Genomic DNA, 11,112 nt, shown 5'->3' with positions numbered 1-11,112 from the left:
AGTTGCTCTTCCACGTCCCAACAACTTCCTGTCCATTTATTTTCCTGTCATGCGGCAAGCAGTACGAACTTGGACTTGTTAACAAATTAAGAACCTATTTTTCCTCCTTCTTTCTCCCTTCTTGATCCGACCTCTTCCTCCCAAGCCTCAACTTTCTCCTCTCCACTGAAAAAATGTAGAGGGCCGAAGGTGAGTGAGAGAGTTCGGCGACACTTCTGAGGTCGCCAGAGGTCAGAGACTTCCCATCCAGGTTTGCTTGGGGATTGGGACATTCCATGGGGACTGAAAAAGGGGGTGGAGGGAGATGGAAAGTCATTTCCAGGAATGGAGGTGCAGGGAGGGTCCCTGGCAAGGGTGGGAGAGAGCAAAGTTGGGGTGTGAACATCAGAGGGGGCGGGTGGGGAGAGGGAGATAGGTGCAGAAGAAGGGGGAGGGAGAGAGAAGGGGAAAGGATCTCTGCCCCGCAGGTCCTGCCTGTACCCCCAGCCCCCAGCTGGCCATTGTCAGTCCATAGTGGTGGTTGAAAGGCCATACTAATCAAACACATTTAAAAAATAATGGTCAGCAGATGAGCTACAGAAAAACAATTGTCACAGGCTGTTCATGGTTAATAAACAACAAAGAAGAGGCAAGTCCATAAACAAGCCGCAGAGCAGATTGGGCTTATGGGGAGCAGCAACTGGCAGGGAGGTTTATACGCTCAGGGATGAGGCTGGGGAAGCGAAAGGTGGGAAACAGAATGGGCAGACGTCAGACCGCCCCAGGCCACTCGAGGAGCAGTTCTGGAGACAGGCCACCCTTCAGGATCTCCAAGAAGGCAGGGGTTGCTGGGGCTTCAGACTCCCGGTGTCAGTGGATGGAGGGAACAGGTTGCCCTGAGAGGGGTCTGCCCCAGACAGACTCGAGGCCGCCTTCTGCCCTCACTACTCCCAGCCCTGGGCCAGGAAGCCCCGTAGCCTGAAGAAGGGGCCCGGCCACACAGCATAGCGCCCACCTGTCCAGGCTGATGCAGACTGAGAAGCCCACGTGCAGCCCTAGGGGACCGTGCACCCCCGGCTCACCTGCTGGCCCCGCAGCAAGAACACGCCTGTCCCCTGGGCTCAGATCAGGGCTCACACAGTGAACATCCCGTGGGTGCTGGCTTCCTTTATTTGCTCCTTCCCTTAGCCATGACAGGCAACCCTTCGCAGGCATGTCCTGTCGTCTCGCCCACTGCTCAGAAAGTCCCTCATCTTGTTCACCAAAGGCAGCAGTAGCCCTGGCCTGTCTGATACCTTCCCTGCCCTGCACTGGCCCGCCCTGGATCTGCTGAGGATCTGGGTCTTCCTGGAGCTCCAGGGAGAAGGACAAACAGGTAGCAGGAAGACAGAGGCCAGGGCTTGGGGGAAAATGTCCTGGAGGCCTAGAGGTCCAAAAACACCATCCAGGCCCCTAAGGGCTGGGGAGCTGGGGACATGGTCTGCACCTCCCCAGCGCTGTGTGTCTATCCTTAGCTCGAGTCCACGTGGGAACTGGCTCCAGGGCTGGGCAGCTTGGGCAGGTCCACCTGGTTCCAGGAACCCCTCATCCTAGACAAACAGGGATGTTTGGTCCCCCTAACAACTCACCTGTATAACATCAGGGCACAGAGGCCTCTGCCTACGCCCAGCCCCACCTTCTAGGACCAGACCATGTGGCCCTCTTCCCTCCCTACCCCTTTACAGTCGAGGACAAAACAGAGACTTAGGGTCCGACGGTCTTAAAGGTAGAATGGAGAAGCATCAGACCTGGAAAAGAACTGGAGGACCAAGCATCAGTCTTTTAGTCAGTTGTGTAAGGTTCGTGTGTTATTCCGTTTTATTCTGAATACAGTCTTGAGAGGTAGGAATTAGTGTCCCCTTTCACAAGAGAGGAAACGTGAGGCCCGATAGGGTTAGTGACTTGCACAGGGTCCCACGTGACAGGTGCACCCCTGGGTCCCGGTCCTGAGCCCCTGCAGTACTCTCCCCGACATCCTGCTCTCAACTGGGGCAGGGCCATAGGTGTGTGCTTTTCGGGTGGAAAATTAACCCCCTCTTGGTTATACACAGGGTGTTGGCCACACCCTCCCGATAAGGAGGCTGGTTATCAGTGTGCGCGTGTGTGTGTCCTGGCACCAGGCCTGTCAGTTCCTCAGTCTGAGTCTCTCCTCTAGTGTCTTCTTCTGGACACAGTGGAGAGGGGCTGCCTCCCTGCTGTCCCCCCCGGGAATGCCCCCTGCCCCTTCCTCTCTCCCCACTTCCACTCTGGAGTGGCGATCCTGGGCTGGCTGCCCACCAAGGCCCCTCTGTGTCACTCCCCTGCCTTTGATGTTTGCTGTCCTACCCAGGAGGGCTATGACCCAGGGCTGAGAGCAGAGAGGCCACATCCACCCCAAGGCTCTCATTCCAGTGGCCCCAGGGGTGGTGGACACCCCTCCCAAGGGGAGGAATCCAGCCACTATTCTTTAGCCTTTGCTGCTGAAGAGGCTGAATCTGAGCCATGAGCTGGAGGGGGCAGGTGCAGGGGATGAAGCGGGGCAGGAGAGACTCCTCTGGCCGCTGCGCCCCTGACCCAGGCTCCTTGGCTCCATCCCCCCTCCCCACCCCCTCCCAGCCCAGCGGCTCTGAGTTGTCTTTGCTGTGTCACTGTTGGGTCCTCTTTTCCCAGGGGACCATGAGTCCCCTGGAGGGAATTGAGCCCCCCTTTCTCTGAGCTATGACTTCCCCTCCAGTGGACCCCAGGCTTCCCCTGCATCCCCTCCAGGAGTACAGACCCAGAGCTGGAGTGCGGGAACTGGGGGAAAGAGCCTTGGTCAGCCTCTGCATGCAGGTCTAGGGACAGGCTGGCCCTGCAGGCGAGGGCTCTCAGCTGCCTGGTCACAGCTGTCCCTGGACAGCCCGGCCAGCAGGCAGCAGTGGGGGCGTGGGCTCCGCTGGCACCCGGGACCTGAGGGACAAGCAGCTGTGATCAGGCCAGGGCGCATGCGGAGGCCCAGTAGAGGATGCTTGGCCCAGGGTGTGGGAGGCTTAGATAGCTCAGGGGTCCCCAGGGCCTCTAGTGGCCCCCACCTCTTAGTCACTGTTTCTCCTCCAGGGTGGGACCCTTGTGACATAAGCTGCTTCTGAGACTCTTTCTTCCCCAAGAGCATAGGGACGCTTGAGGGGAGCAGAGGGAAACTGAGGACAGGGCCCCAGGTCGGGGGAGGGGGACCCCAGCTGTCCACCCCTCCCCGCTCAGCTCTGTAGTAAGAGGTTCCGAGGCTGATGATAGCAGAGGTTCTCTGTCTGCCAACAGCTCCCTCGGGGCTTGTCTGCCACCTAGCTGGGGCCCCAGGGGTCTGTGGCTCTCAGGAGAACCATCTCAGTGGCGCCCCAAACCCTCAGAGACTCCCTGCCTAGTGCCACATGCTCTGACTCCCAACCCCGCCAGGTTCCCAGCAGCCCAGGGGAACTGAGTAGATGCGGCACAGCCTCCGGTTCCAAGAAGGCCTGAGTCCAGGTTGCACAGTCCTCACCCCCAGCCCGGCTCCAACCCAGACAGGTCTCCGTCTTCGCTCCTCTGAGGAGTCTCCTGGGGGTCTCCTGGGGGTCTCCTGGGGTCCCTCTGGGAGAAGCTCCTCCCCACCCCACAGTTGAGTGGCTTCAGATCAAGCGGGCCTCCAGAAAGGTTCCGGTCTTGCAGGCGAGTCCTTCCAGGATCTGGCAGGGCCATGGCATATGCTGTATCCTGCGAGGACGGGGAGAGACGCAGGGGACAGTCCTGCTCAGCACCCGAAGCTCCCGGGCCAGCCGCTCTGCCTCTGCCCTCCACTGCCAAGTGCCTGGGCCCCAGAAGGTTCCACTGCCTGCCCACCCTCCCTCTCTCCTGGGTGTCAAATGGTCCTCCTGACTGGATGCAGGTGAGGATCGACCACCTGGAGACCAGGGGCAGTCAGGCGCTTTGGAAAGGGTGTCAGACTCCCCAGCACTCTGTCCTTGGTGGGCTGCGAGGGTTGGGTTCTACTCACTTCCCATGTGTCTCTTCTTCCAGAAGCTGTAGACTGCGATCAACATCACAAGCATGGAGAGCAGCACCAGCACCCCCACGAGCACCATGGGATAAAAGTCCAGGTATCTGGGGAGACGGGACAGGGCCAGGAGGAGATGAGTACTGGGCACTCCACCCGGGCCCACGTCTTCCCACATCCCACGCGAGAGGAGTGGGACCCGCCAGTCCCCACGGGGAGCGATGGCCTCTCTTCCTTGGGGACTGAGCTGCGGGAGAAGGAAGTGAGGTGCTCAAAGGTCAGGAGGACGAAGCCCCGAGCCCCCAGCAAAGGCATGCATCTCTCCAGTATTTGGGGGAGTACTCTCTGCTGAGGGCAGGGGCTCTAAGAGACACCCATTTGTGACAGAAGAGGCCAAGAGTCTTACTCTCCCCAGGGTGACCGAGGATGGCACTTCCCACCTCGGTCCTCCTGAACACATGCTGTGGTTACCCTGCCTGTATCCCCCTTTGCCACGTCACTTCCATCTACACCGGCCATCAGCACCTCCGTTAAAAAAACTTTTGGTCTGAAGGCTTTCTCTTGTCACTGGAGCCCTCCATGCCACGCATGGCAGGCAGCCCCCCATCAACCACCAACAGTGGGACATAAAGGCCCCGGCCCCCTCGCCCTCCACACGGCTGCCTGACACTGGACCCCGGACTCTCCCCAGCGGGGCTGAGCCCTTGCTGCCCACGGTGGTGACCAGCCTGTGCAAGTGCTCTGCCTGCTGCCCTCCCTGCCCCGCCTCACTTCCCCTGGCTCTGTCCCATGTTCCGGGAACAACATGTATCCTGGTCTCTGAGTCCACTCCTGGGGGACCCACATTAAAGTGTCCCCATTTCTGACTCTCCGAGATGCTCCCCTCGTGCGGTCCTGACCCTCTTCTCTTCATCCTCAGACTCTGTGCTGACGCAGCCCCACCCTCATTTCCCGCCGCCATCCTTCCTGTCCCTCGTCCACCCCAGCTTCCCATCGCCCATTCAGCAACAGGCCAGGCTGGATTCCCAGTAGGGTGGCGAGTGCGACAGGGGCTGCTCTGCCGTGACATCTGCACCTTGCGGTCTGCTCAGGCGGTCTGTTCCCATGTCTGGGAAAACGGCATTCGATGCCGGCCCCCGTGCCAGGTACCTGCTGGGGAATAAGTGGTTGAGGAGAGTTCTGCTGGTGGGGCACATTCCCATGGTGGGGGCTCCCACGGTGCAGAGGTGCGCGGCCTTAGTGGAGGTGGAGCCTGGGCCTGCAGCGGAGGCTCGGGTGTTGCTAGGAGATGCAGTCGCTGTCTGGGACCCGGTGGCCCTCCCGGGCCCCATGGTGGACAGGCCAGTGCTGGAGAAACTGGAACCCATCACAGAAGTCAGTCTGGTGCTCCCTGAGGTGGGAGAAGGCAGTGGTCTGGCCAAGGTGAGGAGTCCAGCTGTGAACACTGTCGCCTGGCTGATGAAAGGGCCCCCAAGGCCTGAGGTGGGCACAGGGCCTGTGGCGACAACGGTTTCACTCTGGAGGATGTTGGGCAGCTTTATGAGAGGAGTGTTTCCCTTGGTTCTGGAGGCTGAGGGACCAGAAAGGGAGGAAGGTGATACTGGGTCAGGGTCTTGGTTCTGGAAGCAGCTGACGGCAGCCCACACACTTGTCTGGGGACTGGGGTGGTGGGGAGGCTGTCCCTTGGACCTAGGACCCTGCTTTGCTGGGCCAGGTGTGTGTGTTCAGGGGGTGAGGTCAAGGAGGAAGAAGTAGGCACAGCAAAGAAGGAAGAGTCTTTCACAAGTTTGCCAGTGTCCCCTGTCTGGCCACAGGGACAAGAGGACACTTCCCTCCCTGCCCCCACCTCTCTTGTCACTCTCTGGGCCTTCCTCATTCCTGTAAGTCAGAGATTTCTCTGCTCTGACGTTGAATGTGACCTTTCCCAGTTGCTCCACGGTTGGCAACTGGGATCCGGAGATGAGGACGAGGACGCATCAAAGACCCCGATTCCCAAGAACACTACGAGCAGTGAGGTCAAATGCCTTCCTTGGGGGCTTATTGAGAGACACCCGAACTGGTCCTGCCACCCTCATGCATCAGGCAGGCATTCACCATCCCCTTTTCTAGAAGAAGGCGGGAGTCTGGTTGGTGGGAGGGGAGCAGGCAGGAGCTTGAGGGGTCAGTCTAGGGAGCAGTGTTGAGCCGATCTCATCAGGAAACAGGAGAACAGAGAGAAAGGGATGCTGTGGTGGGGAGAGGGCTGTGGCTGCATCCCACTGCCGTGCATGCACGGACGCTCTCCGAGGGCCTCACCGAGGAAGGCGCCCATTTTTCTGGGCGAGGAAACCAGAACAAGCAGAATTGGTGAGATGGGGATAGGGGAAAGGGCCAACCTGGAGCCAGATCTCCCAAATCATCCTAGTGAGCAGTGTGAAGACCCCCAAAGGACCCTTCAAAAAACACACACAGCTGCCCTGGCAGAGCCAGCACTTGGCCACAGAGGATCTAAGAGTAGGGCAGAAAAGGAGTGATGTTCACAGAGACAGAGTCCTCCTGCAGGGTCAGTGAGGTCACACAACCGTTTCCCTCTCCTTCATCCCTGCCTCAGTACACCAAGGGGTTGGGAGGTGCAGGACCAGAAGATGATGAAGAGGAACCCTCCTCCCCTACCTCCTGTGATGAAGGAGGGAGGTTGGACAGCAGCTGTCCCCCTTTCCCATCTCAGGTGCCTGGGGCCAGAAAGCTCGATTTGCAAGATGCAGTGGAAGAGTAGAAGTTTTGCAGATTTTTCATTTTCTAGTAAGGCCTGCAAAGTTGAAATCTCCCCAAATTGTGGTTAAGAGATGGAAAGTGAGATCCAACAGAGTACAGCGGGAAGATACACTAAGGGGAAAACCATTTCATGTTTACTCTCAATTCAGTCGCTCAGTCGTGTCTGACTCTTTGCGACCCATGAACTGCAGCGTGCCAGGCTTCCCTGTCCATCACCAACTCCCAGAGTCCACCCAAACTCATGTCCGTCGTGTCGGTGATGCCATCCAGCCATCTCATCCTCTGTCGTCCCCTTCTCCTCCCGCCCTCAATTTCATGTTTTTGTCCCTACAAATGAAGACTTTGGTAAACTGATTTTGACTACTTCCCTGGGGCTACAGCAGAACTGGAGAAGGGAGGAATGAGATTTGCTCTGCGTCTTAGAGATGGCAGTTGCCCAAGTTCAGACCCAACAGAAGATGGGGATGCAGTTGGGTTAGAGGAACCGGGAAGAGTGGAGAGTAATTTTCACAGTCACTGGCAGCTTTCTGCAGGCTCTCTGTCTGGCTCCTCACCCTTTCCTACCTTGTAAATGTAGAAAGAGTGCAGGGCTTCGTTCTTGGCCCTCCTCTCTTTGTCTGTACTAAAGAGAGAGCTTTGATCATCTTAAAGTCAAGGTACAATGTCACCCCTCTAAAACTCTCCAATAGCTTCCTCTTGTACCTAGAATAAAACTCAGACCCCCATATCATGGGCATCAGGACTGCTGTTTGCCTCTCCAAACCCATCTTCTATTGCTCTGCCCAATACTCAACATGCACCAGCTTCTTCTCACCTCAGGGCCTTTGCATATGCAGTTCTCCCCACCTGGGAAGCCCTTTGAACCACCCACTTTCAACAGGGCTAGAAAACTCTCTTCCCACACAGGTTCTGCATGATGTCATCTGCTCAGGGAAGCCTTCTTTGACTCCCCACTAACTCAGTCGCTCCCCCCACCACAGAACTTCCTAGTTCATCCCATTGTCTTATTTGCTTAAGACCATTCACTGTTATCTGCAACTGTTTGTCTGAAAATGTGTTATTCCCTATCACCTCCCATAGGACAGGAATGTGTCTGGTTTTGCTCACCACTGTGTCCTCAGAGCCTAGAATCATGCCTGGCAGAGATTATTCAGGGCACAGTGAATAAATACTGAACAGATGATTGAATAAAACAAAGCACAAAGAGTCCTGAGCTCGAATCTCATCTCGTCCACTTGCTAGCTCTGTGATCCTGAACAAGGTCAGAGCCGCAAAGGACTTTTTACATCTAATTTTCTTCATCTGTAAAATGCCCATGAAGGTGTCTGTGAGAGAACTGTGAAAACCCCACTGACCATCATGCCCACTGATGGATCATTATCATCCTTGTTGTCTTTGATGTCAGTGGACTACAGGGCGGGAGGACACCCCCCAGCATCCCAGCGCCCCAGCAGGCCTGCTCACCTGGAGACACTTCCAGCAGGAAGCCCATCAGAGGGTAGAGGATGCCGGAGCTGTTGCGCATGCACCAGTACCGGCCCGAGTCCTGGTGCCTGAGGGCCGCCATGGTGACGTTGACCACCTTGGCCTGGGTATCGTCCTGCAGCAAGTAGCGTGGCCCCTGCACCCCGACACGGGTGAACCCAGTCTCGCACTTTCTCCTCCTGATTTTGCACCAAACCTTACCCTCCACGTGGTTTTTGCGGCTCTTGTAGGAGCACTGCACAGACAGAGTCTCCCCTTCGAAGTGCTGCAATTTTAAGTACACACTCTCCATGGGGGCACCTGGGGAGACACAACTGCTTGAGCAAGGAGGAAGGAAGCAACTTGAAACTCTAAACTTGTGAAGAGGCAGGTAGCTATTGCTCTGCTCTCGTGGAACTCAAAGGAGAAATACAGCCCAACTCTGATAGAGGGGGACATAGGCCCCCTCCCCCAGGGAGCTCTCGGTCTGTTGCAGGAGATGCTAGCCCTGCCCTTTCGGAGTTCCCAGACTGATGGGGAAGACAGTAGTCCTGTGCCCTTGGAGAAATCCTAAAATGATGAGGAAGATACAGGGCTAGCTAGATACATACAGGGGAACTCCCAGTATAATGGTGGAGACACAGGCATAGCCCACAGGGAGCCCCTAGTTTAACAAAGGAAGCTTAGCCCTTACATTTAGGGAACTTCAGCAGACACAGCCCTTTTTTTGTGTGGCATTTTCTAGTCCGATGGGAAAGTGATAAGCCCCGTCTTCAGGGTCTTATCCCGCCCTCAGTGAGATACAGACACAAACGCAAGTCGTCATTCTGAAATTCCAGAGCCCAGTGAACTTAGGTAGGTGAGAAAATTCAGGCTTGGAAAATATTAACAGTAGTTATTTGTTTCACAAACAGTTTCATTCTAGTCATCTTTTAAATAACAAGTTGTCTGTGTTCACTCTAGCTGATGTTTAATTTTAAAATATTCTAGTTACCTAAAACCCATAGATTCAGTATGTCCAAACATGTGTTATCAACTCCCGGTTGTGTTTAAACCAAAGAACTCTACGGTTCTTCACTGCTCATAAGTTGCTCTCTATCCCTAGGAAGCAGATGTGGTCCGTGAGCTTCATAATCCACAGTCTGATGAGGAGAGGGTAGAACTAGGGAGAGGGTGGCGAGCCAGGGGACAGGAAGAAGGAGAAGGCTGCGGGGGGGCCCTCCGCCCCTCTACCCACCTTCGGCTCAGCGGTTACTCCTCTAACACCCTCAGAGTCTTCTGCAAGCACACACACAGAGTCAAGAACAGACATTTTGGAGTCTAAATAAACATAGGTTAAAACTCGATTCTGTCACTGGCTGTGTGAGCAGACCGGGTAAGGTCTTTGCTTCTTATCTGTCTCTGCTTGGCTGTGAGAACTGTGCTCCTGGACAGCGCCTTAAATGTGGTGCGTGCGCAGTGCACGCCTCCTTTTCCCCGATGCAGGTTGCTCCAGGCTTTCCCAACGGAGCCCAGGGCTGTGATGGCCAAGAAAGAGCCCAGCATCCAAGATGTCCACCTTAGTTTCCAACCCAGCTGCCGCTAGAGTTGAGGCTTGGAGTAAGGCAACGCCTTCTCTCGTATCACTTTGTACCATGCAAATTAAACAGAATCATCCCACTCAATTATCTGGCAGGTGACAGGTTTGGGGGACCCCAGGAGACACTCTTCTGCCCTGGCAGGGGGGGCCTTTCTGGGAGAGGTGTACAGATGGGACGACCTTGCAAAGGGTCTCCGGGGCACTGTGTTTGTGTGTGCCCACCTTTCAGCCCTTTCACAGGCGGTGCCCAGAACTGAACGGGAAGTGGTAACTTGGTTGCCATGGCAGCAAGGGAGGCAGAATTGGGTGAGGTCCCCTCAAAGAGCATTTAGTAGCTGTTGGGTGGGAGAGAGGGCTTCAAGGATTGCTTCCCTCCCCGCCAAGGACAGGGGGTAGGGACGGGGGTTGTGGCCCCAATGTTCCAAGAAAAAGCAAGTTCAGCACCCACACCCGTAAGGTAATGCTTCTTATAAAGAACCAACAGGGCCTTCCTGACAGAGGCCCAAGGGAGGAGGCCTTGTATGAGGAAAGGGAGTGGCCCTGGTCAGAGGTCCTGAGGAAGCCGGACAGATAAAGGGGCCCGTGCAGAGAGGGTCCAGAGCTTTATCTTAGTTGGTGAGGCCTGGGTTAACTTTCCCCAGGGCCAGATATTCGGCTGGAAACTTCTCACTGGTCTCTGGTAAGGGGCGACTAGGTCTGCCAGACCTCCTCCTCCTCCTCCAGCCTCACAAGATCACTCGGCAAGAAAAGCAGGAAGGGGGTCCAGGGACAGACCGTTCCCTCCCCCCTAATCTCCCACCCACCCTCTTACCTGAGACAGGGCCCTGGAGCCGCAGGAGCAGCAGCAACAGCAGCAGGAAGGTGGGAGGCATGGCTCCATGCAGTGGGGATGGCGCAGCCCAGTGGGGGGCAGGGACCCAGGGTTAGGGGCCCAGGCCTATCCTGGCCTGGCCATTTGGGTCTGCCAGGGAAGACCTGGTGTTCTAAATGTGAAGTTGCCCATTTAGGGAAGTGAGGAAGTTGTGGGACCCACTGTGACCAGAAGACCGCGGGAGCCCGCAGAGCCTACAAGAGGGCGGTGCCGGGGCAGTTTCCGCCCCCTCTTCCTCGAAACTTCAGGCAGGTGTGGCTGCTCCACCCAGTCTGGGGCCTCCCCACCCAGGGAGGGCTCTCAGGGTCAAAAGACTCCTCACCCTCTTCAGGTTCCCTCCCAGAATCTGGTGCAATAAGAGTGCTGTCCTCTGAAGCCCATTATTCACCTAGAGGGGTGGTGTGAGGCTTCTAGAACCTCAGGTGCAGACTGCTCTGG

The 11,112-nt window shown here is 56.5% G+C and overlaps 1 protein-coding gene across 1 annotated transcript; it reads right to left on the bottom strand.

Moving 5' to 3' along the window:
- TREML2 (triggering receptor expressed on myeloid cells like 2) lies at positions 1,820–10,871 on the bottom strand. The gene is made up of 5 exons (XM_013973946.2): positions 10,615–10,871; positions 8,225–8,545; positions 5,156–5,576; positions 4,007–4,113; positions 1,820–3,726 (listed from the first exon to the last, which is right to left on the bottom strand). Exons 1-5 carry the CDS (start codon positions 10,673–10,675, stop codon positions 3,647–3,649), a joined length of 990 nt encoding a protein of 329 aa, XP_013829400.2. The 5' UTR covers positions 10,676–10,871; the 3' UTR covers positions 1,820–3,646.

This window comes from Capra hircus, chromosome 23 (genome assembly GCF_001704415.2).
Source record: "Capra hircus breed San Clemente chromosome 23, ASM170441v1, whole genome shotgun sequence".
NCBI classification, from domain to species: Eukaryota; Metazoa; Chordata; class Mammalia; order Artiodactyla; family Bovidae; genus Capra; species Capra hircus.
The sequence above is the reverse complement of the archived record's forward strand: the minus strand, read 5'-3'. Positions and strand labels throughout refer to the sequence as shown.